Here is a 27,723-nt window from a genome sequence, read left to right on the forward strand (position 1 = left end):
AAAATGTTCCTTTTGTGTTCCATGGAAAGAACAACATATGGGTGAATAAATAATGACTAACACAATTTTCAATGACAGAGAACTTTCACCATTTGAAGAGGATCTCTGGAGGTGACAGCTGCTTCAAAAATCTGATTAATAAAACATTTAACAGAAAGATCTTACGTCTGTCAGGGTCAGAAATTAGCCAGGACTTGGGTCACTCAAAGTGACAGAAGTGGCAAAGAAAACACTCCCAACTATTTCAATATAAAAATTTAACTGTATAATCCAACATATGGAGGGACTAGCCAATTATTTTACATTTTATATTATTCTACAAAATATTTTAAATAATACATTAACATATTATTTGAATACATATATATTTTTTCATTTTTCTCCTGTGTTTGTATTATTGTAAAAGTTCAATAAACAGATTTGAGAAAAAAAAAGTAATATAACATACATATTATATAAATATTTAAAAATGAAATAATGATAATTAAGCAGCTATTGTGTTTACTTTTGTATTTGATGTGGCTTTGATTTTAACAGCCATGATTGTTCAGATTAAATTATTTTGGCCAAACGAATGCTGTGCGCTTTTTATATGGTTAAGAAAAAAAATCTCTTTTTAAAGAAACCACAGTAGATTATTGCTAAAGTAAATGTGTAAAAAAAGTTGTAGAAGTTAAATGTACTGTAAACACAAATGTATTGTATAAACAGATTATATATATATATATATATATATATATATATATATATATATATATATAATATATATATATATATATATATATTATATATATATATATATATAAAATCATTTTTACTTCAAAATGCTATCAAATCAAAGCTGTATCGACAACCAAGTTGTTGATATCATGAAAATTTGAAGTTCCTATGAGATTCTGTTTAGGCGCTGTACCAATATAGCCACCATTGTTTATTGATTAAAAGTATTTAAGGCAGGTTTCCATGGTAAAGCCATGTCCAATTTCAAAACAGGATTTTCACAGGATGAATACTGAGGGTGTAAGCTTTTGAATGATACCTATTATGATGATTAATGAAATATGTGATAGGATAAAAGGCAATTAAAAGAGTCCCAAGCTTCCCACTACCTGTGATTGTTAATAGGGGTTGATAAAAAGAGAGAAAGTTGAAAATATTGTAATGATATGATCATAACAATCTGATTTTTTCCCCCCCTGTACAACACTAAAGCCATTAATCATAAGTGTGTCAAATGATACCAGATACCAAAGAGAATGCAACACACTTGAGGGATGAACATCGACATTTTCTGAGTAGGAGGATATGAATGTGTGAACGTGGACCTGTCATAAACAAGGTTGTCTATTTCAAAGAATGAAGAATGAAAGAGGGATAACAAAAGAGAGACACATGCAGACACTGACCATACACAAATCAGCTCACCTGTCAAACAAACCTATTAAATTACACAGGCCTCCCACTAGCATATTGTCACTGCATATATTTCAAAACATACAAACATTGTAAAGTAAAGTCAGGGTATATAGTAGGGGTACTTTAAAGACTATATCCTGGATCTGATTACACTTAAACTAACAGAACAAGATTGCAGCAGAAATCTAAACACATGTACAGTACATACACACATGCATGAGCACTAAAGCTGAAGTCTGTCAGCACAGTTGTCATATTTTAGACAGCAATGTGTGAAGTCTTTAATCATGTCACTTTTATATGCACCTCTGTCACGAACAGGAAAATCAAATGAGAAACATGAGATCACAAAAATGTTCTGAATCAGATATTATAGAGCCAAACTTCCTTATGATGAATTTTTAAAAATAATTTTTACAGTAGCATAAAAGCCAAAGGATACTCACAGCCTCCAAAGTTTGAATCCTGATTTGACATTTTTTCCTTTACACCACTATATTTGTCTGCAACTCTCCCACTGGGCGAATGTGAACTACTCACTTCCTAAAGAGCGAGAGAGAGAGAGAGAGAGAGAGAGAGAGAGAGAGAGAGAGAGAGAGAGAGAGAGAGAGAGAGAGAGAGAGAGAGAGAGAGAGAGAGAGAGAGAGAGAGAGAGAGAGAGAGAGAGAGAGAGGCAGGTGTGGTTAGAGAACATTTTCTAGTCAGTGTTTCATTTGCATTCACCAGTTCCATGACACACTGAACAAAAGTTCAGAACAGTGAGACTTTACATGAAGCGTGTGTGTGCGTGCGCGCGCGCGCGCGTGTGTGTGTTTGTTTGGTCTATTTATCATTAACAGTATATCAACAAAACTCAGTTTTGTGTTATATAAGCAAGAGTTCACCTAAAGCTTGAAAGCTGTCACCAAATCAATAGTGCGATAATGCCCTTGAAAGAGGAACATAAATGGGGAAGGAGAGTGAGAACACTGAAACAAACTGCCATCTGTGAAACATTTGCATACTAACAAAAGGAAATATATTTGTACAGTTCGCAAAATGAATTTCTAATGTGTATATCATTTTGACCATTAGACAGGCATCAAAATCAAACATATTCTGCCACAAACCACAGCTCAAAACTAAAAAACAACACTCATTTTGAGTGTTTTTTAGCTTTAGCATTTTGATGAGTTAGGAATGCTAGAATATTTTACAATATTTTAATATTTGATTTATTTTGTTGCAAGTATCTGAACAGTTCAAAGCTGCAAAATTTGCATATATGCATGCATTGAAAAGAGCTCGGTGTTGGCCTATCTCATCATCACTGTTTTGTGGGTTTGCATTTGTAATGACAATTAATTAAACAAACGTATAATAAAGGAGTACAACTCTGGTTCAGGATGAGCTCACTGGTTGAGTTAATGTTTCTGTCAGGCAGTGTTTTTAACGGAAAAGTACTATGCTTACACTTGCGATGTGACAAGTAGGCTAAACAAGGCGAGATCACACGTGCGTCAGACCGGAGTTCTCGCGCGAGACTTGGAATTTTTATTAGAAACGATAAACTGCAAAAAGTTTGCATTTGTATGTGCGCTGATTTGTGGAGAAAAAGAAAAAAGATTATGGCGGAAGAAATTGTTGGAGAGAAAGAGGGACCCAGGACTGTGTTCTGCATTGAGAGTTTGAGGTAAATAAACAATTTTGTAATGTGCTGCTGCTGTGGCTGATGTGCAAATGTTTGGCCTTTGTTTCTGTTTGATAGAATTGTAAATGTATCTATTAAAATACTGCACATTATATTATATATAATATTATATCAATAATATGATATTCTGCTCTATTAGCTACTCCTCCCTGAACCTCCCGCTGCCCTGTATCTCACTCTCTTATTGGCTGTCGGTGTAATTTTCAGTCAGAACGCAGTTCACACAGCAGGAGTTTCAATCGCCGACAGGTCCAGATATTTAGCATGCCAAATATCTCACCGGCGTCGGTGATTCTCTCTGATCGGGTCTTTGATTATTCACACTGCGTGATTGTCACTCGCGTGCACGAGCACCGATTTGCCTATGATCTTGGGCATTTGTCGGCGATTTCGCAAAACCTGTCGGCGACTCAAAATCGGGGCAAAAATCGGGCAGTGTGAACTAGGCTTTAGGCTACTGTTGTGTTTACATAAGCTATGGGGACATTTACACTATTTTTAAGTAAAAAACTGAAACCTTTAGTATGTGTTTTGGCCTTTCATTTACAAGACAACAGCGTTTTGGGGGCATGCAAATGTAAACTTTTGAAAACTTTTGGTTTCAAAGTGCACATTTTTGAAAACTATAAAGCTATGGACTCTGTGTACACTACAAAAATGCCAATTTGTGAAAATGGTGATGTCACGCGCATTACATGTTCAATTTATAGGTGTGTAGTGTTTCTTTACAAAGTGACATCACCAACTACTTTCCTGGGATGTAGAATACAGTATTTTGAGCCATTTTCATGGATCCCTGTAATAATTGTCTATGGTGTAGCGTATTTATCTTTTTTTCTTTATTTTATAATTTGATATGTATTATTTTTATTATATATCATTTCATTATTTATTTAGGCTGTATGATGTGACGAATGAATGACGATCATTTTATTCAGTGAAATGGTGAAATGTTCATGAAGTGACTCTCATAGTAGCTCTGTGATGAAGTTCATGTGTCCATGCCCTCATATCGTAAGTGAAATGGCAGATGCTGAAAACAACACGAGGGTCATAGGTAGACTGAGTACAGTTGGTACAGGGGTACATTTGAGACACCTCAAATAACTTGCGTGCACAACAAGTCTGATCTGTGATATTTGCTTCGCACGTGCGTATTAGCGTCCTCTTCAATCGTGGAAAATTTGAAGTCTGTGCGCTCCTCCAGTCCGAAGATATCGGTGAAAGTTTTTTTTCTAAGGTCAATTTTTCATTTCACCACAGCTCTTCCACATTGAAAAGCTTCTCATCCTTACATGACTGTTAAATTTAACTTACATTTTCGTAAACCTTAATCTGTGCTGTGCTTAAACTGGCATGTTGCGTGACTGTCTTTTTTTTTTCCTATAGTTTTTGCTTAAAATAAGCAAAATAATCTGCCAATGGTAAATGGCAATTTATTATTGATAAATGATCAAATAAAATTCTGAATGGAAATAAAAAAATCTCTCATTTATTCCTCATTTTTAAAGGTATTTTACAAATTCAATAAATTGGTTGGGCAGTTTAACAGCATTACGGATGGATGTCTCAACTCGGGTACTGTTCCCACTGTACCCAACATGGTATTTAGTCCATATCAAGATTTGATTCATTGTACAGCTTACTTCTGATGTATTAATTAAAAAAATTGCTAAATTCTGTGACGTTTTGCTTTATACAGTAAGTTCCATTGGTTAGTGGATTTCGTGATTCGATCCCTGTTGCTTCGCTACACAGACGGGGTGAATTTATGAATGAAAGTGTGAAAGATCCTGTCACTAAACAATATTATTAGTTATTACATATCATCTTGCTTGTATAGACCTACGGAAATCCTTGACGTTTTAATAGTAGATATACTGCGTATTACGTACTACACCACTGCCTCAGATATTAGATAGAAAGAAAATACTTTAGCCACTTAACATCTGGTACCATTTTCGGGATTTCTGCCTGGATGTGGCCTACCCAAATTGAAAAGCTTCCCATACACACATACAGTGGTCTAATTGCAAACTTTTGGTGTCATTTTACAGGAAACCCTTTGAAGTTACATAAAACACTGCTAAAAGTGATAAACATGTAAGTGTATGTTGTCTAAGCTGTAATAGTTTTTTTTAAATAGTTTTTTTTTTTTTTTTTTTTTTAGGGCCGGGACTTTAACACGTTAATTAAGATTAATTAATTACGGGAGTTTAACGCGTTAATTAATTACGCAAAAAAATAAATAACATAATTTTAACCACACTTATTTTTGCATCGCGGAACGTTCTTCAATGCATGAGTTTCGACAGACCGATTATACTGGAACACCAACTAGCGCTCACGAGTCACGACAACAACAAACCATAGTAAACATGAACGAAGAAGCTGATGACACTGCTTTGCTTGTCAGTATACTGATCAGTATACTCTACTGTAAAAACCAGATGGAACACTGTTCGCTATCTAGCGCTCTCTTTTCATTTACCCCTCTGTCTTTTTCTCAAAACAATTTGCTAATCAAATCTCTTCCATAACATTCATGCAGCTGTAGTTCATAACATCAGGAAGGGAAAATCAACACTATCCCACACATGCTAATGCACACACACACACACACACACACACACACACACACACACACACACACACACACACACACACACACACACACACACACACACACACACACACACATTGTCATGTGGAGTCCCATTTCACTATTCAGCTCATCTGGCATAAAACTCACACACACACACACACACACACACACACACACACACACACACACACACACACACACAGACTGTCTAATACTAGGGGGTCAAGGTTCAACCTGCCCAGCAGAGAACAGGTGGTTTCATTTACACACACTGAAAGGCTAAGTTTCACTTTATCAGTTACACTGCAAGTAAATTAAAGGCTAACTACTGTAAATGAATTCTAATAAACAGCCGTGTGGGTTTCTCATGTTGTCATCAATGTCACAGTGCTGTCAAACACCCTGTTTGTGTTTTCAAATGCACTGATATTTTGGGCATGAATTCACCCTAGTTAAAAAGATCAAGTTGAATCTCTGATGCAGTTAAAATTTGACCTAGATAACGATTAAAAGAGTTATGCGTGAGTTATTTCACCTGAACAAACTTCAGATATGAATGAGATTCGATCTGATTCTAGTTATTTATTTCCTAAGTATGTGTGCTTTTTTCTGAATCTTGTTTCAGTCAAATGTTACTAAAACCGAAGTGATTTACATATACATCATGCCAATATTAAGTTAGTCCTTAAGTATGAGATGATCATATGGTAATTTAATGCGTATAATGATACCAAGGTCATATACCAAGGTATTTACATGGCATTCCAAAGTACTTCAGAGAATACCATGGGACTACCAGCATGGTAGACAACAACATGGTATTAAATCAGCACTAGGTAACTTTTCAACCTTCATAATATATTTTCAAGACTCTTGTGATGATACATCGACTTACAATAGGTTGAATGACATGTCTGCCATAGTTTGAAGGGGTCTGTTTCGTTTTTAATCGTACTTTTAAACTTCGGGTTTCGGGTAGTAACCCGAGAACAAAAAGAACTACAAAATTCGACTGCTTTACGGCATATACGTCACTTCCACCAACACCCACACTTCCTTAAATTCGGACGTGCGAGGCCAACTTTGTTCGTCGGATATATAATATTAGGGATGCACCGAAATGAAATTCTTGGCCGAAGCCGAAACCGAATAATAATGAAATGCTTGGCCGAAGACCGAAGGCCGAATACCGAACGCGGTGTTTCGCATTTTTTCCATTTATTTGGCAATTTTTTTTTACCATTATAATAATTAAATAGTAAAAATTTGCTTTTTACTATTTTGTGTTGCTTTTCAGAGAAATAAATCAAATAACAAAAATACAATTTCAAAATTTTTATTTAACACTGAATTTTTTTTAACATTCCAGCAGATATTAAACAAACTAAGCACAACATAACTTAAAATAAATAATTAGTAAAATAAAAAATATATTTTTATTTGGCCATCTTAGAAGCCCCCCTTCTTGAATAGCCTATGTTAGGCCTATAACTGACTGCTGAAAGAATGTAACTCTGTATGTCTACAACAACTAATGTGCATTGAATAGTGCAAAAAATGTGGATGAACCCACAACAAATAAATAACTGTCTTAGACATAAGCCTACTTAGCCTACTTCTTCAGGAAAAGTGGCAGGTTCTTCTTTATGAAAAGTAGCTTCTCTGCTTTCTCACATGAAAGTCGGTTCCTCTTCTCATCGATGACATGAGCACTAAATTTCAGCACTAAACAGTGCTTCCACACTGCTGACATGTTTGCTGCATAAAGCACGCATCTCTTACTCTACGTGGGTTACTTTTTGATCGCGTCATTAAAAACGTCATTGTTCGGCCAAAATTATTCGGCCTTTTTACTTATTCGGCCGAATGCCGAAAGTGCTTTTTTTGGCTATTTTCGGCCGAATAATTTCGGTTGCCGAATATTCGGTGCATCCCTATATAATATAGTCATGTCCGAAGCAGCAGAGACAAATAAGAAAGAAAAGGTTTTGTTGGAGGAAAGCAATAAGAGGAAACGAAAAAGTGATGTGATTAAAGGCAGGACGAGGATCAACATTGGACCAGCGTTTGCTCGTCGGCGTGAGCTGAAGGAGGCGCGCCCGACCGATGCTGTCATGCTTGTTATGGTGATTACCTACCACTCAAACATTGAACTGAAGTATCATATAGATTCTGTAAAACGGTTACCAATAGACTACTATAAGGATGCTGGCTTGTAAACATGAGCATCGCGATCATTTGGCGTTTGAAAAAAATAAAACCCATGAAATTATATTCATATGACATGCTGAAACATATGCCACTGACTGTACCTGGGATGAAGACATTTCACACGCGCCGCCAGAAGAACACCTGCATGTGAACTCCTCCTGCAGTGTTCAGGGGAACTGTTAGTGCTGCTCCAACCCGCGGGCCGCTTTTATGAGGATATTTGGCCCGCCCCGGACAACTGTATATATTTTTACAACCCGCACCGCACCTGCGACCATTAAATAGACATACGGGTCCGCGGGTTATGAGATGACCCGCGCATCACTAGTTCCATGGAACTACCAGGTCACTAGCGCGCATCACTAGTTCAGGCATCCCCTATTGTCGGATGACAGCTTATGACAGTAGTTGAGGACATTATTTTTTAACTGTAGGGGGACCCCGAGAGCAAAAGTTACCCAGTGCTGCTTTAACATGGTACTTTTTTGTAGGTGTTACCAATTTTGGTGGCCTGTCTGTTCATAACAGCTTGTAAAGTTAAATAATACGAGCTTATTGAACTTAAAAAAAATATTATTGAACAGAAGTTGATGGACATTATTTGCAAGCATAAGTAATAGGCTAATAGGTTATTAGGTTAGTAATAGGTTGCAAGAATAAGTAATAGGCTATTTTCCCTATTATCCTTATTTTGAGGCTCTCTTGACCATTCGGTTTTCATGGGCGTGCCGCACTGAAGACTTGGAAGTAAACACCCACGGCTAGAATTGGATAAGATTTTCATATTTAATGAGCTTCAGCTCCCCTGTCAGTACACTTGAGGGATTGTTTTGAAAGCGTGTGGGAAAACAGAACTGGAATTAATTGCCAACCGTGGTTGCAAAATATCTTTATCAAACAAACACAATGAGTTATCTCTAATCCACACGCAATTGATTGGAATGTTATTTGTTTATTACTTGGCTCAGTGGATACAACCGTGAACCACACATACACACACAGAGACCTGGGACGTTGGGCTTTGCGAGCCCTGGCCCATACATGTCCGAGTCTGATCCCAAATCGCAATGAACCAACAAATAAAGGATTCTTCAGCCTTTGACCGCGTGCTAAGCTATGTTCAATTAGACACGTACACATAATCAATAGATGTTAAACAATATGTAACAATGCAATACTATCACATAAAAAAAAAAGTTTTACTCACATTAGTGTGTTGCTTCATTCATTCATGTAATCTCATCCTGTCTGCAAATCCAGCCTCTTGTTTACTAACAAATCCGTGGTAAAATGAAGGAACAAACACGCACTGTCTTCCACACGTGAGCTGGATATTCATTAAAAAAAGTCCATACATTCATAAAATTGGAAGCTTATGCGGTAAGTTTATTGCTTAGAAGTTCTGTCCGGTTTAGCTCTATGTAGGCCTATGTCATGTCAGGCGTGGTTCATCTTATGTTGAGGCGGTGTTTCACCACAAGACGACGTCAAGGTGTGGCATATTCTGAGACTGAACATTTGCTGGGCTTGGTGTCAATAAAAGTTTGTCTTTGATTAACAAGGATGTTTTCAGCGTTAAATTTACAGGTTATTCTTTTATATATATATATATATATATATATATATATATATATATATATATATATATATATATATATATATTAAAAGCTCAAGGGAAAGTAGATTTCTCAATTCATGACCCATTTACATTAAAATTAAAATGTAAAATTAAAAGTTGATTCAAAATATGAATAAAAGCTATAGTCTTACAGTCTGCACTGATGACTAAATGTAATTTCAAGCGACGTCCCTTTTTAATTTATATAGATGATTACATTGGAAATTTTAATATGGTGAATCACTGAACTAGAAATGTCCTTGGTTTTCATTTTTGAAATCTGGTCACCTACGTGTGCTTGTGTATGTAAGGGGATTTCCTGTTTTTGTAAGCACTGCTGAGAGTCTCCCATTACTCTCCTGTCTCTGATAAGTGGACATATTTAAACATGAGTCACTGACCTGGAGTTACAAAAACAAGCTCTCTCTCTCTCTCTCTCTCTCTCTCTCTCTCTCTCTCTCTCTCTCTCTCACTCACTCACTCACTCACTCACTCACACACACACACACACACACACACACACACACACACACACACACACACACACACACACACACACACACACACACACACACACACACACACACACACACACACACATCTTCTTGCTAACACAAACAATATTATTCCCACCAACTATTTTAAAACAAACTGAGAGGCTTTTATGCACACGCAGAAGGAAATAAAGAATGATGAAAGGTGGTTTGTAGTCAGAACAAGGCCACAGGTTACAAAGTGAAGAAGTGGTATGATTACCTTGCGCACATGAGATGACACAACCACACATACCGAACATCCTGTGACAGTGCGTGAACAGCTTAACATCTACATATCTGAGTTGTTGTCCTCAGGCCTTGACCAACAGTTTTGTTTTTCTTATTTTTAACACTAAAGGCAGCCAGAAACAGTCACAAGGACCTGCTTTTAGCCTGAGCTCTACACATAGCGCATGGATAACTTTAAAAGAGTGAGATGACAGCACTTAATACTTTCTACACTTTTAGCAATGAAGTTACTGTGTTTGTAGGGTATATTTAGCAGTGGCAGGGCAGAGCTTAGCTGTCAGCTAGCTTTAGCCTCTAGCTTGAGTTCATATATTCAAAACTAAACGTGAAGGAAGAGTAAAGACTTCCAATTTATTAGCGATGATAGAAAAAATTGGATATAACATTGCATAGACAAGATTAGTAAGCAGTTTTATCACATTCATCTCATGTTAACACGTTTACCCCTGATTTTTCAGACAAAGCTTATTAGAGAAGTCTCAGACTAAAATACATGTTTTAGCTGTTTTAACTGAAAGCAACTTGCACTGACATCGTAAATTAAGTCAGTGCCATTGTTTTGTCTTAAAGGAACTGTATGTAAGAAATGTATTTCAATTAATCATAAAATGGCCCTGAAATGTCACTAGACATTAAGAAATCATGTTTATTTCAAATACTTATCACTGACAACAGTAGTCCGGCCAGGATATTGTCATTTAAAAGTTGTTGTTGCAGCCCTCAACTGATGTTGATGTTGACATGTTGTGTTTTGGCCTGAAGCTCCGCCCTACACCTATCGACCAATCAGATCTGCTCTAGCTACCACAGCTGCAGCTACAAACATTCCTGCTGAATCCTGCAGCCAATCTGGCGACCTTGAGTCATGGGGGAGGGGGAGAGGGGATAGACTTCTCTACTGTCATTTGAAAATGATTGCAGTACCAGTTTTGGCCACGATCTTACGTACAGTTCCATTAAGATGCACACCAGTGATGTTTTTTTCTTCTTCTTTTTTTCTCTGAGGCATGTTTAGTGTTACTTAAATGTCCTAATTGAGAACATAAAGGCCTAACCTGGCTTAACCATAGCCCTGTCTGTGAAACCGGGCCATAACGTTTAAGTTGTCAAAAGGAAGTGCACTTTAGCTTACTTTTAAAAAGAGCACCTATGTAAATAATATAATCGAAAACAATTTACTTAAGTATAAACTGAATTAATTAATATCCTGAAATGGCCCAATTTATATTTGGTGGCCTTAACAACTTACATCAACAATAGATACAATGTACTTATTGTGTTCATATTGTATTGCAAAACACTTTTGCTCATATTGAGGTGGGATACGGGTAAAGATACGGGGACAGCTGTGGTGTGGGTGAGTTTAAGGGTAGGGTTAGGTGTAATTATCAATGTAATTACAGAAATGAATTACAGATGTAATTACATGCAGGTATTTAAATAAATAATAATTACAATGCGAAAACAAGTTTGTACACAATAAGTGCATTGTATCAAATGATTAATTTAAATGTTAGTACATAGTAGTAAAGGCCACCTAATATAAAGTGGGTCCATTTAAATTTATATGAAATGCAATTAGCTGAACGTTAGAGTGCTTTATGTCTAAAGTTGTACTGACAAATCTGCTGACAAGCATTTATGGCAAACTTAAAGGGGGGGTGAAACACTCAGTTTCAGTCAATCTCATGTCAATCTTGAGTACCTATAGAGTAGTACTGCATCCTTCATATCTCCGAAAAGTCTTTAGTTTTATCATATTTATAAAAGAAATATGGGCTGTACCGAGTCTTTCCGGAAAAAACCGAGCACCTGGAGGCGTATCGTGTGGGCGGAGCTAAAGAATGACGAATCTGCACAAAGCGGTGACGTCCTCAAGTGTGGAGAAACCCATCGCTATCTCAGCTAATACAGATAATGATCCACAATCAAATCTGAGGCTGAAATAAATTGAACAGGAGAAACGGCAACATCAGGATGTCCGTCTCTGTGGTATGTACTGTATTTAGGGGCCTTTGTGTGCAGTTTATGAGGACATGATTCGGTTTATGGACTATTGTATGTGACTAGACCTTAGAGGTAGCAAGCAAAACGGTTTTGCACGTCAGACTAGTGTAACGTTATACATAGAACAACAATGGAGTAACCGTTAGCGCATTTGAATGACGAAGCACGCGATCGTATCGTTTACTGATGTTTACTCATGCGACGGTAGCCAATAGCAGAGACATTTGAAGTTGATTTACTCACCGGCTGCTTCCAAAGCAGGACCGAATCTTTATCGCTGGGACCGCTCTGTCAAAAACACACTTCTTTGGTATGATTTGGTGAAGTCCTGTGACAGCAGTGACCGTGGAAATCCACTTTGCGACGCGACTGAAGCGATGCCTTGAAGCTTCCCGTCATTTCTGCGTTCAAATCGGTTCAAATGCAGCGCTGCCTTCCCGGAATGCTGTGCTGAAGCGTTGAAGTCGCTCGACATAACCCATAGGAATAAAGTGGAGCGCGGCGCGTCATAAGTGTTCACGGACGACTGGATCTGCACCTGAGAGACTGTTTATGGCGTGTATTTCCTCTCTCTCCCTCTAGTTACGCGTGCGTGCGCACCCTTCTGGGAGAAGAGCCCGTACAGCCCATACAAGGACCTTCCGATCTATTTAACGTCAAGTAGACCCATACTCGAAAAAAACTGCCGAAACTTGTGAGAAACCGGAAGGAGTATTTTTAACACAGAAATACTCCATCAAACGTCCAACATTAGTTTTTGAAACTTTGTCTATGATTAGGATGGGAATCCAAGTCTTTAACGGTGTAAAAAGCTCAGTATGCATGAAACAGCATTTCATCCCCCCTTTAAATATACTTTGCTGTCATTTCTATTGAAACTTGAATATCATTTATTTAAATATTTTTTTAATTGCACATTTGTAATGACGAAATTGCAATTTACATTTAAAATATTACCTTTAAATGTAATATCGAAACTTATAGTCAAGCACTTTACACTTTGCTTTAGTATGTTAGTCAACACTTCCCTCGGGTTATTTTGACCCAAAACTCATTTAAAAAATAAATAACTATATATGTGTGTGTGTGTGTGTGTGTGTGTTTGTGTTTGTGTTTGTGTTTGTGTTTGTGTGTGTGTGTGTGTGTGTGTGTGTGTGTGTGTGTGTGTGTGTGTGTGTGTGTGTGTGTGTGTGTGTGTGTGTGTGTGTGTGTGTGTGTCCCTGACCTCAGGAATTTTTATACACTTGTACCACAAATATACAAAAACAGGATTTGAGGAGTTTATGTGGTTGTAATAAAAAAAAAAAAGTAACAAAAATTGTATTTTGTTTTTATAGGCTGCGGGAAGTTGAGTTTTTTTGTGATATTTGACAGTCACAAATCTGTCAGCTTGTACTGAACTACTCATGCTTTATCTTACGTACTCATGCTGTTAAATAGCATATGTAGCTATGATGGACAGTCAACTCATGTACCTAACCGGCATAACCCTGGACCATCATGGGAATTCATGCTGGATTACACTGGTATTTTACACTGGAGTCTATGAAGTATTTCACTCTATTCCTTGAATCCTGAATGTCCATATTTACTCTTAAGGAAACAAACAATGAAATTAGATCAACTCAAGCACTGTGAAAATATTTGTTGATATTGAGACCACATTTTCAACAATGGTTTCAATTACTCCATTTGAGTAAGAATCATTGTTTTCCTTGCTGACATTTTAGGCAGATTTATTAAGTTTTAGTTGATTAACATACTGTAGGAAAACATGGATTAGGTATCAGTTCATTATGACAATAATGCAGTATTAATATAGTACTGCTGGCAGAAGTTTACAGCATTACATTTTCTGGTAGTGACCTCTACTGGATAGAATGCACAACAGCATCTCAAGGCCTGCTTAAAAGTGTTATCTAAACCTTGGATGAACCTAAATTAAAACCCAACTGGACTTTAAACAGGATGTGAGGAGTTATGTTCCTTTATTTTCTAAAGTGCTTGATGAATAACAGGAGAAGGATTTCATGTCTGAAATGAAAGTTTCTCAGTCTCTTTCTGACAGCCTTTAATCATGGCAGTCTCTCTGTATATCCTAGCTGAGTAATAATGAATGAGTGAGACAGAGAGAAAGAGTGTGTATGTGTGTCTATGCAAAGGGTTCTTGAAATATTAATAACGACAGTGGGGTGGAGAGGTCATGTTTCAGTTAGAAACGATAGATGGATCTCTAGCAATCTCTCTCCTCTTCCTGTTTATCTAGCCAACAATTAGCCACTCAATCAGGAACACCAGTCACTCATTCTGCTCTTGTCCAAAACCCCCTCAGAATCAAGACTCTAGCTTCCGATCAGGCAGCGGGCCTGTGTTTCACCACCAGGATGAAGAAATCTAAAACTTAAAGGGATAGTTCACCCAAAAATTCTGTCATCATTTACTCACCCTCAAGTTGTTCCAAACCTGTAACCCCGAACACAAAAAGAAGATATTTCGAAGAATGTTGGTAACTAAACAGCTGATGGGCCCCATTGACTTAGTACCGACATCCTTCAGAATATCTTATTTTTCTGTTCAATTTTTTTCCAGAAAAAAAGACATGGCATGATATATTATGCCATTTTACTGCATCTTGATTTTAGAATTTTTTTATATTTGGACTGGAAACAAGACACAAAAAAAACATTTTGCAGTGTCGTACGAGCAATAGCAAAAGCTTGATCACTTCTTTAAATTCAGGTTGCAGTCTAAAAGAACAGTTTTTTGCACAAGGAGTAATATAAGAGAAAGGATAGCTGAGATTAAAGCTGCACTATGTAACTTTTCCATCCACTAGAGGGCGCCTATTCAAAACAAAGGCGTAGTTTGATGACGCCAAGTTTAAGCTCAGAATCTTGGGACATGTGGTCTTCACCTCACAGCCGGTGGAAAGAATCAGGACAGGACTCAGGGTGAAATCATGTTCATGGATGCGGTTAATAACGTTACTGTAGTATGAAGCAGAGCAGGACCGAGTGTTGAGGAGCTGAGCAAGGCCGCTGGAGCGATTGTTACGCAAACACACGCCTCGCGAGCAGTGGGACTTTTATTATGACGACACAGTCGCCGGTCATAATAATTTTCCGGTCATGAGTATGAGATAACGCAGCTCTGTTTATCATATTAGATACATTTAAGTGTGTTTAAAATGATGTTATGATGTTACTCTGTGCGTTCGCTCAGTGGCTGCTGTAAAATGTTCACACTGCTAAGAGTAAAGCATTTCTGCAGAATAAAACCGAAACCCGAGGGTAATGCAGATATGACGCAACTGACAGGCGACTCCCTCAGACGTCCCAGCTCCTTGGTTCAAATAGCAATTTTCTCATAACTTATAGTTGGAAACATTTGGGATATTGTACAAACTCAACAAAATATATAACACTGACCTAGTTTTGGATATTTTACTGCAAAAATCCTACATAGTGCACCTCTAAGAGCACTATCATAATGTGACTTTAAACTAAATAAAATAACTTTAGTCTTGTTTTCATTTAGCACTAAAAGGTTCCATTTTAACTAAACTTGTAGTTCGTTTAAACTGGCTAACAGCGGTCCTGAAGATTCCGCTTTAACGCAGCTCTAACAAGCCAATATTGTCATTATACAGCTCAAGTCAGTTCAGTTACTGGAAAGTTCATCAGTGGGACTCGAGACAGATGTGTTGTGAAGGTGATGCTCCATAGCACTCACGCCACAGGCCTTGCTCCGTTCCCACAGCTCTCATTCGTGATGCCATTCAATGGTACTGGACGCTCCTTGGTGGACTGCTCTGTACTCCTCCACTTCCTGGCAGCAACAATGGCTCATCAGGCTACGGGTTCCCAGTAGCGAGCTCCCCATTCCCTCTCCGCTCCAGCACCACCGCCATCCACTGGTGGTCACTGCTCTTTCGTGCCTGACCTCCTCAGCAACTAGGGCCATCCGTCAACGTTGTCCTTGCTTCATCTCGGGTTTGGGCACCAATGTAACAAAGTATAATGATAAGGGAAGAAGGAGCTGGTAGCCGGCGAACTTTGAATGCAATTTTAATCACAAAATAAACACAACAACAAAATTACCCTCACGGACGACTGCCCAATAAACTAAAACAAAACGCCATAAAGTCCAGGCCTGGTCCTCCCTGGTCGTCACTATTCCTTTTATCCTTCCAGAGCTCCTCAATGAGACTCAGGACCGCTGTAATGCGCAGGAGGCACTCATTAGCACTCTTGTCTCCGGCCTCGCTCCATTCCCAAGGCTCTCGGGCCCACCCTGCTTGCAACAAGTCTTTTACATTGTGTTTTACATAAGTGTGCAGTTTGACATGTATATAGTTAATACATACATAACACATTTGATGGTTTGTGTGTAGAGTTACTATGCAAAAACAATTTTTAAAAGAGTTAAAATAGTTCTGAATGAAGTGTTTGCTTTTGCAATGTGTGATGTTTTGCATGTTCAGTGTGTGTTTTGTAGTTTTGTGTGTAGAGTTTAGAGAAAAGTAGCCATTGTTTCAGAAACTGTGTAAAAAAAATTTTAAACTGTAATATAATGCAAGGGGGAAGAGGATTATAGGTTGAACTTTTCGAATGATGGGCTTTGCAATTCTACTGTTGCATATTGCATGTGGGTCTGATCATGCAGAAAATAGAGAGTAAGTTGTCACCATTACAACTTCAATAACATTCAACCTATTGTTTTTAACTTGCAGCTTTTTATGTTTATGTATGAGTAAAACCAAACCATGCTAAAATAATTAGTTAACTCTTTCTCTCTCTTTATATGTCTATCGCTATATCTCTCTCACTTTCTTCTGTTGGTTTTACTCTGCCCACACAAATTACCCACAGGCAAATTATAGGGTTATTTATACGAAAGCCAGTGTTGCGGAAAGAACCCCCAAAATAAGTTTTAAATAACATAGTGAAACATTTAGTGTGTGTGTGTGCGCGTGTGTGTGTGTGTTTGTGTGTGTGTAAGCATGTCAATGCACAGTTGCTCTGCTTCCCACAAGTTTATTGCCAGTAGCTGCTTCTGTGGGTGTCTTTAGCTTTGTTGTGTGTGTGTGTGTGTGTGTGTGTGTGTGTGTGTGTGTGTGTGTGTGTGTGTGTGTGTGTGTGTGTGTGTGTGTGTGTGTGTGTGTGTGTGTGTGTGTGTGTGTGTGTGTGTGTGTGTGTGTGTGTGTGTGTGTGTGTGTGTGTGTGTGTGTGTGTGTGTACTGATGAACGTTCTCTGCATTTCCAGATTGTGACCTTTCTCTCTGTCTCTCTTTCTGCGAGCTCACAATTTAATTTAAGGGATTAAATGTTCCTATGTAAAAGGCCAGCAAAACAAGAGCTTTCCAGCGCAGAACAGTTTGCCAAGGTAGGAAAACTATGAAATACACATAATTTAAACTGATCAGCTCTCTTAATCTACCGTCTCTATTAATCTTTTCTTACCCCTTTCATGTCTGCTATTTCAATCTCCATTCTTGTAACACTTATTTCTCATTCCTGGTGACATTAATTTTTCATTCTCAGCCCTCCCATTAGTGTCACTTCACTGAACTCTGACTGTTGAACACTAAACTTAGCATGGTAACTTAAGTACGAACTTTTGAACAACTTAATTTGTGACCCTCATGAAAAAAAAAAAAAACATACAGTAAGATTTTATGCTGGTAACCAACCCAGTAAAGATTATGCTGGTTGACCAGTTTCACCAGCTAATTTGTGTTGCTAAACAGCTTGGCTATATTCCAAACTAGACCAAACCAGCATAAATCAGCATGAACCAGCATAGGAAATCATGCCAGCCTAAGCTGGTCTTTTGATAACATAGCTGATTAAACTGTAAGTATGCTTTAATAAAAAAACAGAACTATCGCAGGTTTATTGCAAGTAAAACCAAAACTAGTCCATAGAAAGAATGATCCAGGTCACTTTACTTTTCCTTTCTATTCATTTTCTCTAAATATTAGCAGAGCATTTTACATTTTACATTAAAGCGATAGTTCATCAAAAAATGAAAATTAGCCCATGATTTACTCACCCTCAAGTCATCCTAGGTGTATATGACATTCTTCATTCAGTCGAATACAATCAGAGTTATATAAAAAATGTCCTGGCTAATCCAAGCATTGTAATGGCAGTGAATGGCTGATTTGTTTTGAAGTCCATAAAAGTGCATCTATCCATCATAAATTATATATGACTCTGGGGGGTTAAAGGCCTTCTGAAGCAAAGCGATGCATTTGTGTGTTGGAAAAATATCCATATAAAACTTTAAAAATGAAAATAACCAGCTTACGGCAAAAGAGTTACTGATGCGATTTAACAACAAGCATCTACTGGCGCTTATCTGGCGATGAATCAAAACAACATTGTGCAAGGCTGGAAAAGCTATCAAAAGTTTTTTGTGTGTATAACTTAATTTAGTTGCAACACACAGAAAAATAGGATGTCAAAATTGTACCTTTAGGGGTACAACAGCTTGTCGCTGGGGCAGTACCCTTAAAAGAACAACATTGTACCATTTTTACCACAAAAAGGTTCATAGTAGTACCTTAAGGTACGCATTTGTACTCAAAGGTACTAATATGCACCTTTTAAAAAAGGTACAAAGATGTCCTTTTAAGGGTACTGCCCCAGCAACAAGCTAAAGGTACAATTTTGACACCCTATTTTTCTGTGAAAACACACAACACACAAGAAAGATGGCTATTTTCTCAAATATCAGCACAACTGCAAAATGCGATATTCATTTTATACAACATACATTCAATAAACAAGTTGATTTTTTTAATAAACAACTTGATTTTATGATTTGATCATAGTCACAGCATTGTCGATTTTGAATGTTTTCAAATGTTTTTATTTGGCCAACGAAAATAGTTCCAAACAAAGCTGCGTCTCCCAGCAACACACATAGCAGTGTTTTGGTTTAGAGACGTGCAGGTATGACATTACTTTGTAGTCCAAAACGCAGAAGCGAATTAGCATTTTAGCACTTCCGGTTCCCTCATATCAAAGTCAATGGGTTTTTTGAATGTGATTTTATTTAAATGGCTGAAATTAGGTCTGTGGTGTCATATTCTATGGCAAAAAATATATCAATATTACCCCAATCATGATTTATTTGATGCTGTTACGTGTCTTGAAAAAGGAGGTCGCTAACAATTGGCTAAATGGGACTACAGAGAGTGTTGAGGAGATTATGTCATCACACCGAACAGGTAAACTCAGTCGGCTTTTACAGCCTCATTGTGCTCATAATTGTGCTCTTATGAACTATTCTAACTCAAATGTTCTGGGGAAATGTTTTGAGATAACTGGAAGAGTTGTTGAAAACGTTTAAACGGAAGAACTGTGGTGTAGTTCGTTTATAGCCTCCCTTTAGCTTTTTACTTCTGGTGATTGCATTTAGGCTTCAAAATTAATAAAAGTTGTGTTCATCTGTAATAATTTTCTTGATGGACAAAACGTGTATCATAGGCTGCGTCCGAAATCGAATACTTCTCTACTATATGCGAAAAACAGTACGCCAGTGGGCGAAAAGTACCCGGATGACCTACTACTTCCAGCAACATTCTGAAGTGCACATCCAATGGACATTACTATTCACATTTTCGGATTTCGGACGCAGCCATAGACTTTTGTTGATCACAGAGCTTGTTTTTTGTGATAATCCAAAAGACTATGAGAAAATCCTATTGGGTTTTTGTCGAGGAAAACGACATACATTTGTCATACCTGCACTCCTCTATTAAAGGTGCATTCACAAGGGCATCAGCGTTAAAGGGTTAGTTCACCCAAAAATGAAATTAATGTCATTAATGACTCACCCTAATGTCGTTCCACACCCGTAAGACCTCCGTTCATCTTCAGAACACAGTTTAAGGTGCACACTATACCTACCATGTCCAGAAAGGGAATAAAAACATCATCAAAGTAGTCCATATGTGACATCAGTTGGTTAATTGGAATCTCTTGAAGCATCGAAAATACATTTTGGTCCAAAAAACACAAAAACTATGACTTTATTCAGCATCGCCTTCTCTTCCCTTTTTGTTTTCAGTCCTCAAATAAAGATTCAAATGGTTGTGAATCAGCGTATTGATTCATGATTCAGATCGCCAATGTCACGTGATTTCAGCAATTTGTGAGTTTGGCACACAATCCGAAAATCATGATTTAATACGCTGATTCATGACCATTTGAATCTTTATTTGAAAATCAAAAACAAACACGGAAGCTATGCTAAATAAAGTAATAGTTTTTGTTATTTTTGGACCAAAATGTATTTTCGATGCTTCAAGATATTCTAATTAACCCACTGATGTCACATATGGACTACTTTGATGATGTTTTTATTCCCTTTCTGGACATGGACAGTATAGTGTGCATACACTTGCATACGCTCTCGGACTAAATATTAAATATCTTAAACTGTGTTCTGAAGATGAACGGAGGTCTTACGGGTGTGGAATGACATTAGGGAGAGTCATTAATGACATCAATTTCATTTTTGGGTGAACTAACCCTTTAATGCTTCTAATTTATTTTGAATGGATGATGTCATGCGTTGCCAAACTGAATTGTAGTTTCCATTGTGTCACGTCACTGGCGTTGCATGCGGCAGAAGTTAAAAAAAAAAAAAACTTTTCAAGCCCCAATGCAGGCGTCAGCCAATCAGATCGCCTTTATGTAAATACCCTAGTCCAAGCTGGAAGTAATGTGACTGGCTGTTGTCATAATGACCAAGCTTTAGAGACATGCCCTCCGTCAAGCAGTGTAAACAATTCATCGTTTCTGAATGAATCAGGTGAGACAATGATTCAATGACACATTCATAAAGTCAGTGGACAGTTGCTTCGTTCGTGAATATATCAGCCAGTTTTGAATGAATCGGTTGAATGGATGATTCTATGATTCACTTATCAATTATTACAACTTGCTGCCACTATTTTTGCACAACTTGATATTGTAGATACTGTTTAATTGAATTGGTTTTACAGCTCTATATTGTAGTAAATTAAAAGTTGATCAGCAATATATAACTTTACTTTTTATAAATAATTATAAGCGGGATTCATTTTTTTCACTTGAGCACCTTCCCATCAAATTGTGTGCAAGGCCCTGGAAAGTGTGAAAATCATTTAACAATATAACTGTTTTACTGTATTTTTTATCAAATAAATGCATCCCTAAAGTGAGTAAGACACGTTTTTCAATAGCATTAATAAATCTTTGCTGACCCCAAAATTTTAAGTAGCATTACTCTCTAACCAGTGAATGTGCTTCAAAGAATGTGTGTTTGTTGTTAACTAAAACTAAAACGTCCTTTCCTGTAGTTCAAACAATAGAGCGTAGTACTAGCAACACCAAGGTCATGGGTTCGATTCCCAGGGAAAGCAGGAAATGAGAAATGTAAATGTGTACCTTAAGTGCAGTGTAAGTCACGGACAAATGCGTAAATGTATACTATATCCCAAAGTTAACTGCACTCTAAAAAATGCTGGGTTAAAAACAACCCATGTTGGGTTGAAAATGGACAAACCCAGAATTTGGGTTGTTTGAATGGGTCCATTCACTGGGTCCAAACAACCCAATTTCTGGGTTTGTCCATTTTCAACCCAACTTGGGTTGTTTTTAACCAAGCATTTTTTAGAGTGTGCTATCCATGTCTTTCAATACATTATCTGTTACTGTAATTTTCAAACATTAGCACGCAGACAGAGACAGTTGTAAGTCAACAAAACAACAAAGAAATGTACACAAATAATTTAAATACTAAAGAATGATGAGGGGAAACAAACTGACCTTAAACAAATGCCAGTACACTGCAGATTTGATTTTGAATGGCTATAATATCGGTTGCAGCCACCAATGAAATATATTAAAATCAAATGTGAATGCTCACACTCTATCTCTTTATCAACAGACAGATGCAAAAGCTCACAATTAGTCTTCTTTCCATTCTTATTCTCTCATTCTTTCTCTTTCGCTCTGAGACTCACCACATGTTGCGCCGGCGGTTTCTCAAACATTTGCTTCAGACTGTTGAGTGGGATGTCAAACTTCTCAATGTGCTTGTTCCCTTCCAGGTTCTCTTTAGCGTCCGCAGGCCGCTGGGCGAGAGGAGATGAACGAGCGTACTCTCCTTCTTTCAACACCTCGGGTCCATTTCCTGATTGAGTTTCCATTGTTCAGGAAACCAGATATTCCAGCCTCCCCCACGAGAACAGAGAGGACCACTAGAGTGGACAGAGGAAGAGAGATACGGCGAGAGAGAGGAAAAGAGAGCGAGAGAGGGATGTGGAGGAAGGACTGCGTGGCACAGTTGTGGTGTCTGGGAGGCCGAACCAGACGGACAAACCGAGGACAGCCTTGAAGGAGGAGAAAAAGAAAAGAAGGAAAAAAAACTTCTCTCTGAACTCATGCAATGAATTTCGTTCCAGTAAACACAATCACACACACACAGAATGCCAAAGTTAAGGGTTTCAAAAGCACTGCAGTTGAGTTAAACATAATCAAACACACACTCCTGCCAACAGGAAACAAACATCACCCCTGAACAAATCATGGAAACTTGACCACAGCCCTCCTCACGGCTTTGACACCAACACCCTTTCCTTTCTGCTTACACACATTTCCTAAAAAAAAGAACCCACCCAGAGACAGTATCCTGCAAAAAAGCCATTTATTTAAATAAAGAATATTATGGTAGGCCTACCATATTTGACAAAATTATGATAGGCCTACTGTGATTGACACATTAGAGTTACCAATTGCGACTTATAAAGCCAAAATTTAGAGATTTTATCTCATAGTTGCCACTTTATATCTGAAAAAAATCAATTTTAGCGTGGCAATAAATTCCAGCGTTATATTATACTACGTGAAAAACTTACTTGTACTTGCTCTGTGTATGATGAGGAATAAAATTTTACAATTACAATAGTAAAAAAATCATGGTGACAATAACATTTATACCAAACTCCCTTTGCAGTGCCTGATTTCCATAATCCATCTTTTCATGTTTATGAAGTTTTTAAGTTTAATATAAGTTAGGCTTTTCTCTATTAAAGGGATAAATTACCCAAAAATGTAATTTCTGTCATGAATTACTCACCATCATGTCGTTCCAAACTAAGACCTTTGTTCATCTTCGGAACACAAATTAAGATATTTTTGACCCCACATAGACAACACAATGACCCATTTCAATGCCCAAAAAGGAAAGATCATTGTAAAAAGAGTCCATGTGACTAAAGCGGTTCAACCATGAAGTGACAAGAATTTTTGTTGTGTGCAATAGCAATAGCCTGACAAGCCAGACTCACATCAAGATGTTTGGTCTGGAAACTCACCATAGACAGGGCTCAATCCGAGGGGCGGGATAAACGGTTGTCTTTCAAACTCCATCTGCACGCGATAGGATAGCGCTATAACCAACCAGAGCAACGAAGGTGAAACAGAGCTTGTTGATAGATTAAACATTCGTCGTATCCGGTCGGCAAAACTCCGAACACATCTTCCCTTTTTAAGAATGACTTCAGTGCCGTTCTCAGAGAAAAGCTTAACTCCAAGTCTTCCAGAGTCTTCCAGACTAGAAGCACGCAAACGCAACTCGGCTGTCGTCATTATGGCCCCGCCCACCGACTATACACAATGTTATTGGCCCGGCAAGAGTTAGGGGAATACAGCTCAGAAGGGTATTGAGAGTTGCTAGACGACACTTGCGGGCATATTAGATTTGCTGCCGCTAGGGTGGGTCTAGATTTCTAGGCTAAAAATACAAACCCACTGGGCATCTCTGGTGATTTGTAATAATTGCAGAGAATGTCTGTGATCTTAATCCTGTGCGAATCGGCCATGTCTGTAATTTGTAATGTAAAAATTCCCCCGCAAAAGCGCTACCTTATTTCGCCAAACACCGAGGTACTGTGATAATAGCCCTGTGTGAATCGACATCTCTGTGATTTGAACAGGATTAGGCGGATCGTATATATTTTTGCAAGGTTTTTATTTCCTGTGCACATTTCTATCTTTAGCCTATCTGTCACGAAGAATGGAGGCTGCATGCGCACCGTTATGGATTCCCATGTGGCCGTACGGATTACTTTCACTTTAGAATACGTACCAATTTGGGAGCATACTGATTGAATGGTGTATTTAATATTAATATCAAAACTATTCTTAATGAAAAATAGAACAACAGAACAGCTAGATGTAGGCAAGTTAGTAGGCAAGCTCGCTTAAATGAGCGCTTTTACATTTAGCTTTGAAACTGAGTCTTCCGCCGTATGTTGTCAGCTTCTCACTCGTGATGAATGAAATCTGACTCCTGCAGCTGGTCTGTGCTCAGTTCTGTTTTTAATTATAGCATCTGTTCTCTAACTGAATGAAATAATTTGTATTACTATAAAACAATCAAAATGATATTGATACTGATATTGATACAGACTGTTTATGATTTCATACAGCTATATAACGAAAAAAACATGTAGGCCTACAAGTCTTGACGTCATATCTGGGAGATGAGTCATTAAAGTCGAGTAAAATCACAGGCTTTGCTTATCCCGTGTGAATGTGTCACACACAATTCAGATGTGGCGGACTAATTTCTAAATCACAGAGGTCCATATAATACTAATCCCATGCGAATAGTGCTAATGTCTTCACTTTCCTACACTTGCGTGTGTCAAACTGCTGAAATCATGTGACATTGGCGACTGAACTGAATCATGAATCAATACGCTGATTCATAACCGTTTGAAACATTGTTTTGAATTTGCCCATCCCTATATAAGTCCTTATTAAGTTTTTTAGCACACTAAAAATATTATTGTCACTTCATAAAATGATTGCAGAGCCACTGTAGTGAGATGGGCTTTGTAAAGACGTCTTTAGTGCCTTTTATGGGTCTTGAGAGAGGAAAAAAACATTGGTGTCAATGAATGCCTGTATGAGCCATTGGATTTCAACACACATATCTTCAATTGTCTTCAGAGGTCTTACGTGTGTCGAACAAGGCTGGAATATTAGCTAGGTTTATTATTTTATACTAGCCTGGATGCCAGCCGAACTCAGCCCCGCCCACAACATTTTTAGGTCGGGCAGTTCGTTCTGGCCTCGCTCCATAGAGGAGTAATTATCCCCGAATGGAAACTGTCTGGACCAATGAAATCATCAGGGCGGGCTTTAGACAATGATGGACAGATAAACAACAGTAACTTTATCATCACGTCATCAAAGGGGCTTGTATTATATTTACTCGAATCCTAAACGGAGAGCTTGTTTGTATATGCATTCACCTTCACAATTTCTCTCAAAAATGATGATCATGTTGGGTAAGTACTCTGTGTATCAATAAATTCTTTTATTTTTTTACAACACTGGCAAAGATCGTTTATTCTAGCGCATGCAGACAGGGTTGCCAAGTTTTTACAACAAAATCCACCAACTACAGCCCAAAACAATAGCTTCTCGGGGGGTTCTCTGGGGGAAAAAATGCGTTTGGGGGGTAAAAGGTGTGTTATTTTGGCAAGGTTCCCTGCTAAAATTCGCACTCATGGGTCTATATATCACATAATAGACGCTTCATGCCGCGGAAATAGAAAACAACCCGCGGGGGAAAAAACGCGGACTTGGCAACACAGTGCAGTTCAACTATGTCTGTTGACATTTGACAATGCGTTGCTTTGTTGCTCTGATTGGTTGTATGTCTGTCCAATCGATGCCTTTCCTGGTTTGGTTGAAACACGCCCCATAATCACAGCCCAATGGAGCAGTTTCAGACTCATATTCTGACTAGAATTGAGCATGACCACGTCAGGCTAATTTTATACAATGCTTTATTTGAACATGTTATAACATTATATTGTAAGTCAAATCCGGCCATATTTTTTCATGCGATTATAATATTTCTGTTGTTTGGGGGATCTAATTCAAACAAACACTCTTCTTATAACCTTTTTAATTCCACAGAAATATTAAGCAGTACTATTTTCAATTGTAATTAGTTTTTAATAAACAGAACATTACAATGATTTCTGATTAGCTTGATTACATTTTTAAAAATAAAAAACGTTCAAATTGTAATAATAAGCCACATTATTACAGGTTTTTTCTTCTGTATTTTGGTCAAATTAATGCAGCCTTATTTTAAACATTTATCCACCCCATACTTTTGAATTATAATGTAGCTACAGTACTGTAGAGAGAGATTTTAAGCCAATGAGATTCACAGTGGGCGGGGCTACCCGGCGTAAATAGATATCATGCAATGGACACAGCTCAGTATGACAAACTGTAATGGGTTTTTACATGGAAGAGGGAGCTTTTATCACTACAGAATGTTGCACCTGGTTAGGACATTGTGTTACTCATGCATATTTCAGTTTGTTTTTAAAAACAGTTGAAATTATTTCCTGTGGTAATGAACAGCATACCATAGATGCTAAATGCAAAAATCGGCTGCTGTGCTCAAACTCATTTTTATTGTGAACACTTTTATCATGACTGCATGTATCTTACAGGAAATGGCCATAGACAGACGGATGAATGGATGAATGGAGGAAAACCATTGTATATATAAACCAGGGGGAGGATCCTGTGACCAGCATTACTTAAGTAAATGAATTCTAGGCAGGACACGTTCAGACGGTTGAGTCATGGATCAGAGACAGGTGAAAAGATATGACCTAGATTCACACACTCTTACCTTCTGCTACAGTGGATGCCTGTACTTCACTGAGGAGACTGGAAGAATGCCTGATGAGGCGAAAAGACGGAGCTTGCAAGTATAGAGCAGGAGAGATAATGGAGGAGAGGGAATGATGGGGTCAGGTTAATGCAAACTAATGATAAGAGAAGTAAGACACGGATGTAAGGAGAGAGAGAGGAGGAGAACGTCAGAGAAATGCATTATTCAACCCACAGAAACACAGCTCGCTTACAGGCCTGTCCACTCATCTTACATACAGTACTACACAGTACACACACACACACACTGAAATACAGAGACAAACACTCAGCTAAAGGTTACTCATTCAAGCTTTAATAGCACAAACATTAAACTGCTTTGTCTTGCTTATATTTCTAGACATCTTGCAAGAGGGCCAGATTAGTTTTTTTTGTCTGTGTGTGTGTGTGTGTGTGTGGGGGGGGGGGGGGGGGGCATGTTTTTGTGACATATGAAGACACAAATGTGTATAATGACATGGGTATGACACAGGTATTACAAGGAGAGGGTGACTTATGAGGACATTGGCCATGTCCTCACTTTTCAAAATGCTTATAAATCATACAGGAAGTAAAAATGCAGAAAGTTTCCTGTGATGGGTAGGTTAAGGTATAGGGTCAGTGTAAGGGGATAGAAAATA

General features: G+C 37.9%; 1 protein-coding gene and 1 long non-coding RNA gene across 4 annotated transcripts in view; one reads left to right on the forward strand and one right to left on the reverse strand.

Moving 5' to 3' along the window:
- Window positions 1–22,539, reverse strand: part of xirp2a (xin actin binding repeat containing 2a) — a 48,436-nt gene extending 25,897 nt beyond the window's left edge. For both annotated transcript variants that reach the window (XM_067459113.1, XM_067459112.1), the window contains exons 1-2: window positions 22,354–22,539; window positions 1,863–1,959 (exon numbers count right to left, since the gene is read on the reverse strand). In XM_067459113.1, the coding sequence (XP_067315214.1) occupies window positions 1,863–1,959; window positions 22,354–22,539 (283 nt within the window). The remainder of the gene's footprint in view (window positions 1–1,862; window positions 1,960–22,353) is intronic.
- Window positions 1–22,572, forward strand: part of LOC137093998 (uncharacterized) — a 50,993-nt gene extending 28,421 nt beyond the window's left edge. Inside the window, exons 3-4 of one of the 2 annotated variants that reach the window (XR_010908583.1) lie at window positions 17,633–17,717; window positions 22,441–22,572. This is a non-coding gene — a long non-coding RNA (uncharacterized lncRNA). The remainder of the gene's footprint in view (window positions 1–17,632; window positions 17,718–22,440) is intronic. The other variant, XR_010908584.1, reaches the window with a different exon arrangement.
- The last annotated feature ends 5,151 nt before the right edge of the window (window positions 22,573–27,723 follow it).

This window comes from Pseudorasbora parva, chromosome 12 (assembly GCF_024679245.1).
Source record: "Pseudorasbora parva isolate DD20220531a chromosome 12, ASM2467924v1, whole genome shotgun sequence".
Lineage (NCBI taxonomy): Eukaryota > Metazoa > Chordata > Actinopteri > Cypriniformes > Gobionidae > Pseudorasbora > Pseudorasbora parva.